The 18,773-nt window shown below is 37.5% G+C and overlaps 2 protein-coding genes across 2 annotated transcripts; both read left to right on the top strand.

Moving 5' to 3' along the window:
• The first annotated feature begins 9,660 nt into the window (after positions 1-9,660).
• LOC127115300 (uncharacterized) lies at positions 9,661-10,347 on the top strand. The gene has a single exon (XM_051046877.1). The coding sequence runs from the start codon at positions 9,661-9,663 to the stop codon at positions 10,345-10,347; it is 687 nt and encodes a 228-aa protein (XP_050902834.1).
• Positions 10,348-10,461: 114 nt separating this feature from the next.
• LOC127115299 (uncharacterized) lies at positions 10,462-11,232 on the top strand. Its single transcript, XM_051046876.1, has one exon. It carries the CDS (start codon positions 10,462-10,464, stop codon positions 11,230-11,232), a length of 771 nt encoding a protein of 256 aa, XP_050902833.1.
• The last annotated feature ends 7,541 nt before the right edge of the window (positions 11,233-18,773 follow it).

The raw sequence follows: 18,773 nt of genomic DNA, 5'->3' as shown, positions 1-18,773 counted from the left end.
TACCACCCCAAGGGCTATGATATGCACGCTAATCACCTAGCATGCAAACATCAACAACAATCAAAATGATTTACTCACTAATTCCTCACCATGGGAATTAGCTACCACCCTAAGGGCCACAATATGCATGCTAATCACCTAGCAATGCAACAACAACAACCATTCAAGAATAGACATATGCTCACACTCTAAGCCATAAAACAGTCTATTCACAAATGCATACATAACTGATACATTCACAGCATCATGCATACCATCACACATCATCAACACATTTTATCACAAAAGCATATCATATCATGCCGCATAATCAAACACAGTATTAGCACACTCTACTAATACCTATACTACTCAAAACAACGGGAATGATCCCTACTACGTCATACATCAGCTAAGTTACATCATTCAGCCTAAACAACCAAAAACTGCACAACAACAGTTCAGAAAAACCACAAGTCTGCCCATACGCGTATTGCCCATTCCTAACCAAGTCCATACGCGTATTGCCCACGCCCATACGCGTATGCTACGCGTACCACATCCTCATACGCGTACCAACAGAGACAATTTCACGTTCAAAACATCATCTTTTCCACTCATACGCGTATGGTATACCCCATACGCGTACCACTCATGGGATACGCGTATCACACGCGTATGGCGCGTACCAGCGCCAAAACTCCCTTTTCTAAGCCATCCCATACGCGTATTGCCTAGTGCCATACGCGTATGACCAGAATCCAGTTTTCCAGATCTGCTATGGGTTTTCTCTGCTACGAGATCTCTACAATCCCAACCTTCTACAGTTCAATTTCATACATGTTCGTTCGTTTTATCAATTACAGATCATACACATTCGGCTTCCCAAATCGCTAACCTTACTACCTCTAATTCCTACGAATTTTCGTCAATTATCATCCAAATTCGTTCATCAAATATTTCACAATTTCAGCATGCATCATTCAAATCAGAGTCAAAATCCATGGTTTATCACTACCCATTACATGTTATCCCATAATACCCATTAATCGATGATAAACCCCCCTTACCTGAGTCAATTCCGGCGAATCTCTGAGCTCTAAGCTTTTCCTTCCTTCAACCCTTGTTCTCTTGCTCTTTTTTTTCACTTTCTGTCTCTTTTCCCTTTTCACGTGAAAATAACTCTTTTTACCAAATGGAACCTTTTTACTGATTTCTACTTTTATTCCAATAATAATAATAAAAATAATCCAATAATTATTATTCCAATACTAATAAAAATTCCAATTATTTAATTAAATTAATAAATATATTATTAACTCAATTTAAATAATTATCTTATTTTATCGGGGTGTTACAACTCTCCCCCACTAAAAGAGTTTTCGTCCTCGAAAACATACCTCAAGTGAATAACTCAGGATAAGACTCCTTCATCTGACTCTCAAGTTCCCAAGTCACATTGCCACCTGCTGGTCCTCCCCAAGCTATCTTCACCAAGGCAATCTCTTTACCCCGCAACTGCTTCAACTCTCGATCCTCGATCCTCACAGGTGATGTTTCAACAGTCAGGTTATCTCTCACCTGTACATCATCTACTTGGACTACATGCGACGGATCATGAATGTACCTCCTCAGCTGAGACACATGAAAAACCTCATGCAAATTCGCAAGTGACGGCGGTAAAGCGATACGATAGGCTACCTCCCCTATCCTCTCCAAAATCTGATAAGGACCAATAAATCGAGGTGTCAACTTCTTCGACTTCAAAGCTCGACCAACCCCAGTTATCGGAGTAACACGAAGAAACACATGATCTCCCTCTTGAAACTCAAGTGACTTCCTCCTCTTGTCGTGATAACTCTTCTGACGACTCTGAGCAATTCTCATCTTCTCCTGAATCATCTTAATCTTTTCCGTAGTTTGTTGAACAATCTCCGGTCCAACTACAGCACTCTCACCGGACTCATACCAACACAAAGGTGTCCGACATCTCCTACCATACAAAGCTTCAAACGGTGCCATACCAATGCTCGAATGAAAACTATTGTTGTAGGTAAACTCAATCAAAGGTAAATAACAATCCCAAGCACCTCCCTTTTCCAAAACACAAGCTCTCAAAAGATCCTCTAATGACTGAATCGTCCTCTCAGTCTGACCATCAGTCTGCGGGTGATATGCAGAACTCAATCTCAGCTTAGTTCCCAAAGCCCTCTGCAAACCTTCCCAGAACTTCGATGTAAATCTAGGATCTCTGTCCGAAATAATACTCGACGGAATACCATGCAAACTTACAACCTTCTCAATATACAACTCAGCTAATCTCTCTAACGGATAATCCATTCTGATCGGAATGAAATGAGCCGATTTTGTCAATCTGTCAACAATCACCCAAATGGCTTCAAAATTCTTACTTGTCCTCGGTAAACCAGAAACAAAATCCATACTGATACTATCCCACTTCCACTCTGGGATAGCCAACGGTTGCATTAGCCCAGACGGCTTCTGATGCTCAATCTTTGACTTCTGACAAGTCAAACAGGAATAAACAAAACTTGCAATCTCTCTTTTCATTCCCGGCCACCAAAATAACTTCTTCAAGTCATGATACATCTTCGTAGCTCCAGGATGAATACTCAGGCCACTACGATGTCCTTCCTCCAGAATACTCCTCTTAAGTTCGGTAACATCCGGAATGCACACCCGATTACCAAATCTCAAAACACCATTCTCATCAACTCTGAATTCACCACCTTGACCTTGATTCACTAGAGTCAACTTATCAACCAAAAGCACATCGGATTTCTGACCTTCTCTGATCTCATCCAAAATACCACTCGTTAACTTCAACATTCCCAATTTAACACTATTGTGAGTACTCTCACACACCAAACTCAAGTCTCTAAACTGCTCAATTAAATCCAATTCCTTAACCATTAACATAGACATATGCAATGATTTCCGACTCAATGCATCAGCCACTACATTTGCTTTACCCGGATGGTAATTCAACCCAAAGTCATAATCCTTCAGAAATTCTAACCATCTCCTCTGTCTCATATTCAGCTCTTTCTGATCAAACAAATACTTTAAACTTTTATGGTCACTGAAAACCTCAAATCTTGACCCGTACAAGTAATGCCTCCACAACTTCAGAACAAATACCACAGCTGCCAACTCTAAATCGTGTGTCGGATAGTTCCTCTCATGAACTCTCAATTGTCTCGAAGCATAAGCTATAACCTGCTTATTCTGCATCAACACACCACCCAAACCCAACAATGAAGCATCACAGTAAACCTCAAATGGTTCCGACGGACTCGGTAATATCAGAATAGGAGCAGTGGTCAACCTTCTCTTTAACTCTTGGAAACCTTCTTCACAATTTGAGTCCCAAACAAAAGCTTGCCCCTTTCTAGTCAACATCATCAACGGTAACGCCAACTTAGAAAATCCCTCAATAAATTTCCTATAATAACCAGCCAAACCAAGGAAACTTCGAATCTCAGCAACAGACTTCGGAGCTTCCCACTTAGATACCGCTTCTATCTTAGAAGGATCCACAGCAACACCACCTCTTGAAATCACATGACCAAGAAAACTAACCTCTTCTAACCAAAATTCACATTTAGAGAGTTTAGCAAATAACTTCTTTTCTCGTAGAACTTCTAAAACCACTCTCAAATGCTCAGCATGCTCTTCTTCAGATTTCGAATACACCAAAATATCGTCAATAAACACCACAACAAACTGATCTAGGTACGGATGGAAAATCCTATTCATATACTCCATAAATACCCCAGGCGCATTAGTCACACCAAAAGGCATTACAGAATACTCATAATGTCCATACCTTGTTCTGAAAGCAGTCTTCTGAATATCCTCAGTTTTCACACGTATCTGATGATAACCCGATCTCAAATCTATTTTGCTGAACACACTCGCACCAACCAACTGATCCATCAAATCATCAATCCTCGGCAAAGGATACCGATTCTTGATCGTCACTTTATTCAGTTGCCTGTAGTCCACACACAACCTCATAGTACCTTCTTTCTTCTTAACCAATAACACTGGCGCACCCCACGGTGACACACTAGGACGAATAAATTTCTTATCCAACAGATCTTCCAACTGACTCTTCAATTCAGTTAACTCAACAGCAGACATACGGTACGGAGCCATCGATATCGGTCTAGTACCAGGTACCAAATCAATCGAGAACTCAACTTCACGCTCTGGCGGCAATTCATTCACCTCTTCAGGAAACACATCAGGAAAATCACACACCACAACTAGATCGCAAATCACCAGTTTATCTTTAGCCTCCAAAGTCGCTAACAACATAAACAACTCTGCCCCATCTGCTACTTCCTCATTCACCTGCCTGGCTGATAGAAACAAACTCTTTCCTTCTTCAATCTCAGGAAATATCATAGTCTTATCAAAACAGTTGATAGAAACTCGGTTAAACACGAACCAGTTCATACCCAAGATAACATCAATCTGCACTAATGGAAGACACACAAGGTCTACCCCAAAGTCTCTACCAAAAATACTCAAAGGACAACTCAAGCAAACTGAAGTAGTAGTCACTGAACCCTTTGCAGGAGTATCAATCACCATACTACCATACATCTCAGATATCTCTAACTTAAGTTTCACAGCACAATCCAAAGATATAAAGGAATGAGTAGCACATGTGTCGATAATAGCTACAAGAGGAAAGCCATTAATATAACACGTACCTCGGATCAAACGATCATCTGCAGAAGTCTCAGAACCCGATAAAGCAAAGACCTTGCCTCCCGACTGGTTCTCTCTCTTCGGCTTAGGACACTGTGGGCTAATATGACCCAACTCTCCACAGTTGAAACAAGTCACAGTCTTCAACCGGCACTCTGCAGCCAAGTGACCACCTTTTCCACACTTAAAACACTTCTTCTCATTACTGGTACATTCATGGATACGATGTCCAGCCTGACCACATCTGTAACACTTAGCAGGGGCACTAGAGTCTCCCCCACTAGGCCTCTTCATCCCACTCTGCTTCTGGAAACCTTTGCCAGCTGCATACGGTTTTCCACGATCATTTTGATTCTTGCCTTTCCTATCAACCCTCTGCTGATAGCTCTCTGCTCTGGCTTTGGAATCCTATTCAAAAATCCTGCAACAGTCAACCAAGTCAGAAAACACTCTGATCCGTTGATATCCAATAGCCTGTTTGATCTCGGGACGCAACCCGTTCTCAAACTTCACACATTTCGAAAATTCTCCAGCAGCCTCATTATAGGGAGTATAATACTTTGACAGCTCTGTGAACTTAGCAGCATACTCAGTAACATACTTGTTACCCTGCTTCAATTCCAAGAACTCTATCTCTTTCTTTCCTCTGACATCCTCTGGAAAATACTTCCTCAGAAATCTCTCTCTGAACACAGCCCAAGTGATCTCAGCATTTCCAGCAGATTCCAACTCAGTGCGGGTAGCAACCCACCAATCATCTGCTTCCTCTGACAGCATATGCGTACCGAACCTGACCTTCTGGTTATCGGCACACTCAGTTACTCGGAAGATCCTCTCGATCTCCTTCAACCACTTCTGAGCACCATCTGGATCGTATGCTCCCTTGAACATTGGAGGATTGTTCTTCTGGAACTCACTCAGTTGACGAGCAGCTCCCATTCCCACAACATTCGGATTCCCTCCAAGTACTCCAGCTAGCATACCCAGAGCCTCAGCAATCGCAGCATCGTCTCTACCTCTTCCAGCCATCTCTATTCTGAAAACCCAACAAGCTAAAACAATAAGTACTAATAGGGTTACACAACACCTATCCCGTACAGGGGAAACAGAATAATTACGACTCGACTCGACCGACTATGCTCTGATACCACTAATGTAACACCCTTCTAAAATACCCCAAATATTTAATTAAAACAACATATAAAAATCAGAGTAAATATGCCATTTAAGGGTGTCACACAATATTCCACACCATTCACCAATATAACGGTCATGCTCTTTTATTAATTCAAAACATAAGCATTTGCATAAAACACAGCGGATAGAAATCTCATCAATCATGTAAAACATGTAACATATTACATGTGGAATTATTCAACAAAATAAAAACATCCCGTCCCGATGTTACATCTATCAGAGCATGACCCACTAAGGAACTACTCTAGACTCCAAGTACTAGCTCCTACTCAATCACTGCTCGTTACCTGAAAAACAGTTGTAAGGGTGAGTTCCTCAATCGATATAATAAGTATTATCAAATATCATGTCATGTTAAGTAATTTAACACACTTCATCACCCTAATCCAAACATATATTCAGTAACAGCACATCAACTCAACATAATACTCAACACCAACACAAACACACGTATAATATTGGAATGCATCCATTCATATTATACGCCATACATATATTATGCAATGAGACTCCATGCATGCGGTACCGACTATTTGTGAACATATAGTTCAACCTCACCGTCCAAATCCAGGCACGGCTACCAAGCTCACTAGTCCCACTCATTTGAGACATAGTGACTCACTCACTAATTCCTCACCATGGGAATTAGCTACCACCCCAAGGGCTATGATATGCACGCTAATCACCTAGCATGCAAACATCAACAACAATCAAAATGATTTACTCACTAATTCCTCACCATGGGAATTAGCTACCACCCTAAGGGCCACAATATGCATGCTAATCACCTAGCAATGCAACAACAAGAACCATTCAAGAATAGACATATGCTCACACTCTAAGCCATAAAACAGTCTATTCACAAATGCATACATAACTGATACATTCACAGCATCATGCATACCATCACACATCATCAACACATTTTATCACAAAAGCATATCATATCATGCCGCATAATCAAACACAGTATTAGCACACTCTACTAATACCTATACTACTCAAAACAACGGGAATGATCCCTACTACGTCATACATCAGCTAAGTTACATCATTCAGCCTAAACAACCAAAAACTGCACAACAACAGTTCAGAAAAACCACAAGTCTGCCCATACGCGTATTGCCTATGCCCATACGCGTATTGCCCATTCCTAACCAAGTCCATACGCGTATTGCCCACGCCCATACGCGTATGCTACGCGTACCACATCCTCATACGCGTACCAACAGAGACAATTTCACGTTCAAAACATCATCTTTTCCACTCATACGCGTATGGTATACCCCATACGCGTACCACTCATGGGATACGCGTATCACACGCGTATGGCGCGTACCAGCGCCAAAACTCCCTTTTCTAAGCCATCCCATACGCGTATTGCCTAGTGCCATACGCGTATGACCAGAATCCAGTTTTCCAGATCTGCTATGGGTTTTCTCTACTACGAGATCTCTACAATCCCAACCTTCTACAGTTCAATTTCATACATGTTCGTTCGTTTTATCAATTACAGATCATACACATTCGGCTTCCCAAATCGCTAACGTTACTACCTCTAATTCCTACGAATTTTCGTCAATTATCATCCAAATTCGTTCATCAAATATTTCACAATTTCAGCATGCATCATTCAAATCAGAGTCAAAATCCATGGTTTATCACTACCCATTACATGTTATCCCATAATACCCATTAATCGATGATAAACCCCCCTTACCTGAGTCAATTCCGGCGAATCTCTGAGCTCTAAGCTTTTCCTTCCTTCAACCCTTGTTCTCTTGCTCTTTTTTTCCACTTTCTGTCTCTTTTCCCTTTTCACGTGAAAATAACTCTTTTTACCAAATGGAACCTTTTTACTGATTTCTACTTTTATTCCAATAATAATAATAAAAATAATCCAATAATTATTATTCCAATACTAATAAAAATTCCAATTATTTAATTAAATTAATAAATATATTATTAACTCAATTTAAATAATTATCTTATTTTATCGGGGTGTTACACCTGTCATCAATCGATTGACAACCTTTGGTTTAGCAGAAAAATGAAAATTTCACAGGACCAATCGATTGACACTACATGTCAATCGATTGCATAAACTTGTTGTATATGAACAGTGGAAATTTTCAGCAGGATCAATCGATTGACACTCGGCAAATTTTGAAAAAACAGAAATGTGAGAGGAACCAATTGATTGGGCTTCCCCACCCAATCGATTGACTTAAGTTAAAAACTTCAAAATCCATTTCCTAAGTGTTAATGGTGAAAATTTCAAAATCCATTCTTCCATCCATTAATCAATTTTGATGCTATGTTTATGTTGAATACATGTTAATGGTGAAAATTACATGATGAATCTAGTGAGTTAACCTAGGATTGAAATTAGGTCATGAGTGAGGTTTATAATCTAGAAAATGCGAGAATACGGTATTCATTCGTACGACGCTTATGTGGAGGTCGTGGACAAATTGTTGCCATGATTGAGAACGAGACGCATTGTATGGAACATGCCATGTTATTGTTGTGTATTGTGGTGAATGAAGTCACCTATGATTGATGAATTTTGTTATGGTTCGTGGAACCGATGACTGTAGAACCGATCATGTGTTCAAAATGTGTGATTCTGTGGTGGTACACATCTCTATTGGTATGCTTAGACGTGTAAGCATTGGGATGTGGGACCAATGATTCGAGCCTCAATTGGGTTTGAGCCCCAACCATGGCGGACATGAGGGAAAGGTGGACACCAAAATGGGATAAGTCCCATACGATGAAAGAGACTCAAAGTGGGTAGAGTCCCATACGAGTGATGGTTCTTAATAGTGGGTTTGAGTCCCATAGGGGAACCAGATATCCACCATGAAAGTTGAATCATACGAGCATGAATGAACCGGTCCTTGCTTAGATGTAAGTCCGTTCGGGAATTGATGTGTCGTGATCTGAATAATGATTTGGTTTGAGTTGCGAGAACTCAGATGCATGTTGCCATACAATTGCGAGTTAGTTTCCCCATCGCTCAAGTCTTCGTTCCCTTGTTGACCTGAGTTGGACATGAGTTGAATATTGATTAAAAACCCTATAGAGCCGAGTGGACCCATAAGATAGGGAACCCACTGAGATTATTATCTCACCCCATGTTGTTGATTATTTTTCAGGTGGTTCTGAGCAGGATAAGGGTAAGGGCAAGATAAAGTGATGTCTTGCTTACCTGATGACTGGTGGCTTTTCTTCCGCTGTGTAGATATTTTTGAGATCATTGTCTAATGATCTAGATCAGTAGTTTTATTTTGGGCACTCTTATGTACATTTTGTGCCATATTGTGTTATTTGGGGCATGTATTTGTATATGTACACTGTGCTGCTAGGCACTTATGTATTTCAGTACCAGTATTACACTATGTATAACATGTATTCTAGACATATGTTATATGTGGGTGTTACAGTTGGTATCAGAGCAGGTCGTATCCTCGACCTAGCCATGAAATATTATAAGTATTCCTTTCTGCCTCATATGTGGGTTGTCATCATTGTCTTTGGTGTTATATTCATAGTATTGAGACTGATCAACTTAATCCTATTTGTATGACATTCAGAATCATGGCTGACAGACGCAGAGGTCGAGGTAGACCTAGAACCTAGAATTCAGACTCTGAACCGCCAAGTGGTAGTGAAGGTTTTTAATGGCCTCAAATTCTGCAACAGATGCAACAACAATAGAATCAATTCATGCAACAGATGATGCAACAATGGAATGGTGGTTTGCATCCTCAAGGAGTTCCACAGGTAGCTGCAGGTGGTAGTTTCCGAGATTTCTTCCGCATGAATCCTCTAGAATTCCATGGTGGGTTGAATCCTATGAAGGCTCAGGAGTGGATAATCGGCATGGAAATGATTTTTCGGATAGTGCATTGTAGTGAAGAAAATAAGGTTGTGTTTGCTTCTCACATGATGAAGGGTCCAACTGTGAGTTGGTGGGAGAGTGCCTCGACTCTTATGACCAATCAAGGAATACCTAGGGATTGGGAGCATTTTAAGACTATTTTCATGGATAAGTATTTTCCTAGTTCTTTGAGGACTCAGAAAGATTTTAAGTTTCAACAGCTCAGGCAGGGTACTATGTCAGTAGCTGCATATGCTGAGAAGTTCGAAGATATGGCTGCTTATTCTAGACAAGTTGCGTACGCACCGGATGAGAGGTGGAAGATTGATCAGTTTCTTTTTGGTCTAAGGGGTGAAATTTCTCATAGTGTTTCTCAAAGGGAATTCACTTCTTATGCTGAATTGTTGAGGCAATGTTATGTGGTTGAGAATAGTTTAAAGAAAGTTCAAGAAGAAAGGGATCTGTACAGGAGTGGGCAGAGAGACCAAGGAAGGCCAGGAAGCAAGTTTAGGCCTAGATCTCAGGCTTTCAAGGGAAAATAGGTGCAACATGCAAGACCTAACCAACCTCCTCAATGTCAAGTATGTCAGAAGTATCATTTTGGAAAATGTACTGTAAGTGGAATTAGGTGTTTTACTTGTCATAAGGAGGGACACATGTTTAGGGAATGTCCTCAGAATAAGAATCAGATGCAGGGGAGGAGCGTCGGTCGAGTTTATACTTTGGATGCAAGGAAGGATAAGAGCAACAATGCCTTAATTGCTAGTACGTGTTTCATCAATAATCGTCCTTGTTTTGTATTGTTTGATTGTGGGGCGACACACTCTTTTGTATCAATTCGGTGCATGAAGCGTCTTGGCTTGCAAGCAATTCCCTTGTCTCCTCCTATGGTGGTTACTACCACCATGGATGATGTGGTTGAGACACCGTTGATTTGTGAAAATTGTTCGCTCTCAGTGAATGGTAGAATTTTCCAGATTGATCTTATTTGTTTACCACTTAAGAAGGTTGATGTGGTTTTGGGGATGGATTGGCTTTCTGCCAACTCGGTGTTTATTGGTTGTGAAGAGAAGTTGATTATCATTCCATCTAGTGAAGCTACTCCAAAGGATGTGCTAACTACTATCTTGGAAGGTACGGTTGGCATGGTTCATTTCTTATTTGAGAATGAAAAGTCAGTTATCTTGGTTCTTACCAAGGAGCCTAGCGATAATCTGAGTGTTACACAAATTCCTGTTGTTTGTGAATTTCCGGAAGTTTTTCCTGAGGATGTCACCTCTCTTCCTCCTGAAAGGGAAGTGGAATTCTCTATTGATCTGATACCTGGGACGACTCCAATCTCCGTCTCTCAGTATCGCATGGCGCCACTAGAGTTGAGAGAGTTTAAGAATCAATTGGAAGATTTGTTAACCAAGCATTTTATCTGACCTAGTGTCTCACCATGGGGAGCTCCAGTGTCATTAGTAAAGTAGAAGGACGGTATTATGCGGTTGTGTATTGATTATCGCCAATTGAATAAAGCTACCATCAGGAACAAGTACCTTTTACCAAGGATAGACAATTTGTTATATCAGTTGAAAGGAGCCTGTGTGTTCTCGAAGATTGATTTACGACCGGGCTATCATCAAATAAGAGTTAAGAGTTTGGATGTGCCAAAGACCTCATTTAGAACCCGATATGGCCATTATGAGTTCCTTGTAATGCCGTTTGGTGAAACGAATGCCCCAACTGTTTTTATGGACTATATGAAGCGGATATTCCAACCCTACTTGGACCAGTTCGTGGTGATCATTATTGATGACATTCTTATTTATTTTTGTACTCCTCAAGAGCACGGAGAACACCTAAGGACTGTTCTATCAGTACTGCAAGAGAAATATTTTTTGCCAAGTTAAGTAAGTGTGAGTTTTGGATGAACGAAGTGAGGTTTCTTGGTTATGTAATATCACAAGGAGGAGTATTGGTAGATCCATCTAAAGTTGAAGCCGTTATTAATTGGGAAAGACCGAAGAATGCTTCCGAAGTTAGGAGTTTCTTAGGTTTGGCAGGTTACTATCGAAGGTTTATAAAGGGATATTCGCAGATAGCGTTACCAATGACTAGACTTACCCGAAAGGAAATTTCTTTCAAATGGGATTCGAAGTGTGAGAAGAGTTTTATGAGTTTGTAGGAGAAGCTAACGAGTGCTTCTGTTTTAGTCATCCATGATCCTAGTAAGTCTTATGAAGTATTTTGTGATGCCTCTAAGAAAGGATTAGGAGGGGTGTTAATGCAGAGTGGTCAAGTTGTAGCCTATGCCTCTCGTCAGTTGAAGCCTCATGAAGAGAACTACCCTACTCATGATCTTGAACTGGCTGCTGTTGTCTTCGCATTAAAAGTTTGGCGATATTACTTGTATGGGGTTCATTTTGAGATGTTTAGTGATCACAAGAGTTTGAAATAGTTATTTGATCAGAAAGAGTTAAATATGAGACAAAGGATATGGATGAAGTATTTGAAGGACTTTGATTTTGAGCTTAAGTATCACCCGGGGAAGGCGAATAAGGTTGTGGATGCCTTAAGTCGGAAAGAGATACATAAAGCTGAGCTGATGATGTTAGAGTACGCATTGTTGGAGAAGTTCTGAGGTCTTAATCTTCAGTTTAGTTGGACGCGGGATGGTGTGATAATGGGAAATTTGAATATTACTTTTGACATAAAGGAAGAGATCCGACAAGGACAAATGATAGACGAGAAATTTCAAGAGATGTCGACTCAACCAGGTTTCACTCAGTCACCGGATGGAGTCATTCTGTTTAATCAAAGGATTTGTGTTCCAGTTGATGTCGAGTTGAAAAGGAAAGTTTTGGAGGAAGCTCACAAAGGAGCGTTTACTATACATCCAGGTTTATCGAAGATGTATCAAGACTTGAAGAAGGACTATTGGTGGCCAGGAATGAAAAGGGATATCGCAGAGTATGTGTCAGAATGAATTGTATGCCAACAGGTAAAGATTGAACATCAGAAGTCAGATGGGTTATTACGACCTTTAGAGATTCCAGTTTGGAAATGGGATAGTATTTCAATGGATTTTGCAATAGGGTTACCTCGGACCCAGGGTGGTTATGATTCAATTTGGGTGATTATGGATCGGTTGACTAAGTCCGCGCACTTCTTGGCGATGAAGACTACTTACAAGGCAAGTCATCTTGCACGATTGTTCATTTCAGAAATTGTTAGGTTGCACGATGTTCCTACTAGCATTGTGTCCGATAGAGACCCAAAGTTTACTTCAAGGTTTTAGAGAGCATTCCAACAACCCATGGGATCGAGATTATGTTTGAGTACTTCTAATCATCCTCAGACGGATGGTTAGACTGAACGGACAATACAGACACTGGAAGATATGTTAAGAGCTTGTGTACTTGAAAGTGGAGGGAATTGGAAGGAGCTTTTACCATTGATTGAATTCGCATATAACAATAATTATCATGCAAGTATTGGGATGGCTCCTTATGAAGCTTTGTATGGACGGAAATGTAGAACACCTTTATGTTGGACAGAAGTTGGCGAAGAAAGGATCTTAGGACCAGAGATTATTCAAGAGACAACGGAAAAGATAAGGATGGTCCGTGATAAGATAAAGAAAGCACAAGATCACCAAAAGAGCTATGCTGATCACAGAAGAAGACCATTGGAATTTGATGAAGGTGACCATGTATTTTTGAAGGTGACTCTGAGGTTGAGACTGAAAGGACCGTTTAAGTCACGAAAGCTAGGTCCGAGATACATAGGGCCATACCAGATTATAGAGAGAATTGGAGAAGTCGCCTACAGATTAGCCTTGCCACATTCTCTATCAGAAATGCATGATGTTTTTCACGTATCTCAACTCCGGAAGTTCATTCCATATTCTCTTCAGCCTATTCTTCCAGATTCAGTAGAAGTAGAAGCATATCTGACTTTCGAACCTCTACCAAGTCGCATTGCAGGACGAGAAGTTAAGGTATTAAGGAATAAGGAGATTCCTCTTGTTAAGGTTCAGTGGGATGAATCACACCCAGGCGACACCACCGGGGAACTAGAGTCAGAATCGCAAGAAGCTTACCCTCATCTCTTCCAGGTAATATTTAAATTCAAGGATGAATTTTATTTAAGGGGGGAGGATGTAATACCCCGTATTTCCTTAAATGCCTAAATTCCTATTAATTGAGATCAACTGAGTTCCTATATGCTCTAAAAGTTGCCAATTGGGATAAATAGAGCAAATAGTGAGTTCAGGTTGACTTAATTAATATTATTTAGAACTGACCTTTTATTAATTGGAACATTTTGGTAACACTAATAATGGGTCAATAGCTCCGGTAGAACAAATATTATAAGTTAGTGCCACTTGAGATATTTTTACTACCACTCCACCCACTTACTAACCACACATTTCTCATGGCCACTTAATACTAGCTTTGGCTTCACTCACCACCACATGTTATTATCTCTCACCAACTACCCACATGTGCCATTTTCAATTGTTCTATGTATCAGAAAGAATATAGAGAAAGAGGAAAGCTCAAGAGAAGAAGGGAAAAACAATGTTAGTGGAGTAGAAGAAGAAGCTTGGAAAGAGCAAGAGCTTGGAACCAACACCATCATCTTCATCCTTATTTCATCTTCCACAACTTCCCCTCTTCAATGTCTTGAGGTGGGTTCTAGATAGAAACTTTAGGTTCTAGAAAAGTTAGGGTTGTAGAATGTTAGACAAATCATGAAAATCCATGCTATAAGATGAATATGTTCTTGCTCTTGTTGATTTCCATGAACATGTGTTTTGATGTGTTTTTATGATTGGTATGATAATATGATTTGTTATGGTTATGTTATGATGTTGAAATCCTTGTAGTTATGAACTTGGGATTCTTGTTATACATGTCTATATGAGCATGTAGTGAGATGGATGTGTTGGAAGAAAGAGTGTGGGTTTGATTGGAAAGGGAGTTATAGAGGAAAATGGTGTTATGAGAAGTGGAAAAATGAAAATATGAGTGAACCAATCGATTGGCCCCTGTCATCAATCGATTGACAACCTTTGGTTTAGCAGAAAAATGAAAATTTCACAGGACCAATCGATTGACACTACATGTCAATCGATTGCATAAACTTGTTGTATATGAACAGTGGAAATTTTCAGCAGGATCAATCGATTGACACTCAGGATCAATTGATTGACCCTCAACAAATTTTGAAAAAATGGAAATGTGAGAGGAACCAATCGATTGGGCTTCCCCAACCAATCGGTTGACTCAAGTTAAAGACTTCAAAATCCATTTCCTAAGTGTTTCTAAATGCATTCTTCCATCCATTAATCAATTTTGATGCTATGTTTATGTTGAATACATGTTAATGGTGAAAATTACATGATGAATCTAGTGAGTTAACCTAGGATTGAAATTAGGTCATGAGTGAGGTTTATAATCTAGAAAATGCGAGAATACGATATTCATTCGTACGACGCTTATGTGGAGGTCGTGGACAAATTGTTGCCATGATTGAGAACGAGACGCATTGTATGGAACATGCCATGTTATTGTTGTGTATTGTAGTGAATGAAGTCACCTATGATTGATGAATTTTGTTATGGTTCGTGGATCCGATGACTGTAGAACCGATCATGTGTTCAGAATGTGTGATTCTGTGGTGGTACACATCTATATTCGTATGCTTAGACGTGTAAGCATTGGGATGTGGGACCAATGATTCGAGCCTCAATTGGGTTTGAGCCCCAACAATGGCGGACATGTGGGAAAGGTGGACACCAAAATGGGATAAGGCCTATACGGTGAAAGAGACTCAAAATGGGTAGAGTCCCATACAAGTGAAGGTTCTTAATAGTGGGCTTCAGTCCCATAGAGGAACCCGATATCCACCGCGAAAGTCGAATCATATGAGCATGCATGAACCGGGCTTAGCTTAGACGTAAGTCCGTTCGGGAATTGATGTGTCGTGATCTGAATAATGATCTGGTTTGAGTTGCGAGAACTCAGATGCATGTTGCCATACAATTGCGAGTTAGTTTCCCCATCGCTCAAGTCTTCGTTCCCTTGTTGACTTGAGTTGGACATGAGTTGAATATTGATTAAAAACCCTGTAGAGCCGAGTGGACCCATAAGACAGGGAACCCACTGAGATTATTATCTCACCCCATGTTGTTGATTATTTTTCAGGTGGTTCTGAGCAGGATAAGGGTAAGGGCAAGATATAGTGATGTCTTGCTTACCTGATGACTGGTGGCTTTTCTTCTGCTGTGTAGATATTTTTGAGATCATTGTCTAATGATCTAGATAAATAGTTTTATTTTAGGCACTCTTATGTACATTTTGTGCCATATTGTGTTATTTTGGGCATGTATTTGTATATGTACACTGTGCTGCTAGGCACTTATGTATTTCAGTACCAGTATTACAATATGTATAATATATATTCTAGACATATGTTATATGTGGATGTTACCTGTACTCTAATACAAACAACTCAACATCATTATAATATATTAAATCTGAAGCACGTACTCTAATACAAACAACTCAACATCATTTGTGCCACATCATCCATATTCATATGTGGGATATTCTAAAATTCATCTTCACTTCTTAAAATGCAAAATTATAGTGAAGATGAATTTTAGAATATGCCTAATAGGAATATGGGTGATGTGGCACAAATCTGAACTCCCATTTTTAATATTGATCGTTTATAATATATTAAATCTGAAGCACGTAATCTAATACAAACAACTCAACATCATTTGTGCGACATCACCCTTATTCCTATGTGGCATATTATAAAATTCATCTTCACTTGTATAGTGTAAAGGTCGCAAGTTCGAATCCTGACAAATACAAAATATATATTAACTTAATAATTTCTTATTTTCATAACTAGTATAGAATATTAATTCTATTTTTCTTTCAATTATGTTATAATTATTAAAATTATAGAATTTTATTTTATATATATTTTTAATATAATCTCTCTAAAGTAACTTTATATTATTTCTATTCTATATTCTTCCTATCATATGTCAAAAGAATATATTAAAGACAAATAATAATATTCTTGATCTTTGACATATAAGATATAGAATTTGCAAATATTGATATACACCTTGATCAATTTTTTATAGTGATCATAATGATTATAATAAAAAATAGAGGCAATAATGCCGAAAAAAAGAACTCCTATTTCTCAACTACTATTAATAATAAAAATTACTTAAAAATATTACAATATCACTAATAATAAATTAATATAATTCTTTTTTAAAAAATAACATACAAAACATATTAACCTATTAAATACGTGCAAACTTTGATACATATATTATTTTCATACAATTTATAAAATATTTATTGTAATATATTATATCAAAAGTTTCCACTCTTAAAATAAAAGAAAGGAAATTTTGATGTATCATTTTAATATAGTGTCTCTAAAATAGTTTTAAATTCTCCAAAAATATGTTAGTAAAGTCATCAGCAATTGAAACATTGATATTTATCATAGAAATAATATTTGACATTATAGACATAAGTTTGAATAGATTTTGAAAATTTTATTTAATAATAATTGCAAATAAATTTTAAACTTTATTAAGTACAAAGAATCAAATCATATCATAAAAAACTTAAAATTAAATATCTAAAAAAGATAACTACGAACGAGAATATACTAAAGATAAATATATTAAAGATAAATAATAATATTCTTGATCTTTGACATATAAGATATAGAGTTTGCAAATATTGATATATACCTTGCTCAATTTTTTATAGTGATCATAGTAGTTATAATAAAAAAATAGAGCCAATAATGCCGAAAAAAAGAACTCTCATTTCTCAACTTCTATCAATAATAAAATTACTTAAAAATATTACAATATTACTAATAACAAATTAATATAATTCTCATTAAAAAAATAACATACAAAACATACTAACCTATTAAATACTTGCAAACTTTGATACATATATTATTTTCATACAATTTATAAAACATTTATTATAATACATTATATCCAAAGTGTACACTCTTAAAATGAAAGAAAGGAAATTTTGATATATCATTTTAATATAGTGTCTCTAAAATAGTTTTAAATTCTCCAAAAATATGTTAGTAAAGTCATCAACAATTGAAACATTGATATTTATCATAGAACTAATATTTGACAATATAGACATAAGTTTGAATAGATTTTGAAAATTTTATTTAATAATAATTGCAAATAAATTTTAAAATTTATTAAGTACAAAGAATCAAATCATATCATCAACAACTTAAAATTAAATATCTAGACAAAGATAACTACCAACAAGAATATATTAAAGATAAATAATAATATTCATGATCTTTGACATATAAGATATAGAGTTTGCAAATATTGATATATACCTTGCTCAATTTTTTATAGTGATCATAGTGATTATAATAAAAAAAATAGAGGCAATAATGCCGAAAAAAAAGAACTCTCGTTTCTCAACTACTATCAATAATAAAATTACTTAAAAATATTACAATATTACTAATAACAAATTAATATAATTCTTTTTAAAAAAATAACATACAAAACATACTAATCTATTAAATACTTGCAAACTTTGATACATATATTATTTTCATACAATTTATAAAAACATTTATTATAATATATTATATCAAAAGTGTACACTCTTAAAATGGAAGAAAGGAGATTTTGATGTATCATTTTAATATAGTGTCTCTAAAATAGTTTTAAATTCTCCAAAAATATGGTAGTAAAGTCATCAGCAATTGAAACATTGATATTTATCATAGAACTAATATTTGACAACATAGACATAAGTTTGAATAGATTTTGAAAATTTTATTTAATAATAATTGCAAATAAATTTAAAACTTTATTAGGTACTAAGAATCAAATCATATCATCAACAACTTAAAATTAAATATCTAAAAAAAT

The sequence above is a fragment of the Lathyrus oleraceus genome, chromosome 1 (genome assembly GCF_024323335.1).
Source record: "Lathyrus oleraceus cultivar Zhongwan6 chromosome 1, CAAS_Psat_ZW6_1.0, whole genome shotgun sequence".
In the NCBI taxonomy this organism is placed as follows: Eukaryota; Viridiplantae; Streptophyta; class Magnoliopsida; order Fabales; family Fabaceae; genus Lathyrus; species Lathyrus oleraceus.
This window is presented reverse-complemented; position numbering and strand designations above follow the sequence as displayed.

Bases quoted from the DNA above. Each gene is read 5' to 3' on its own strand.
- LOC127115300 (XM_051046877.1), top strand. From the start codon at position 9,661: ATGATGCAACAATGGAATGGTGGTTTGCATCCTCAAGGAGTTCCACAG.
- LOC127115299 (XM_051046876.1), top strand. From the start codon at position 10,462: ATGTTTAGGGAATGTCCTCAGAATAAGAATCAGATGCAGGGGAGGAGC.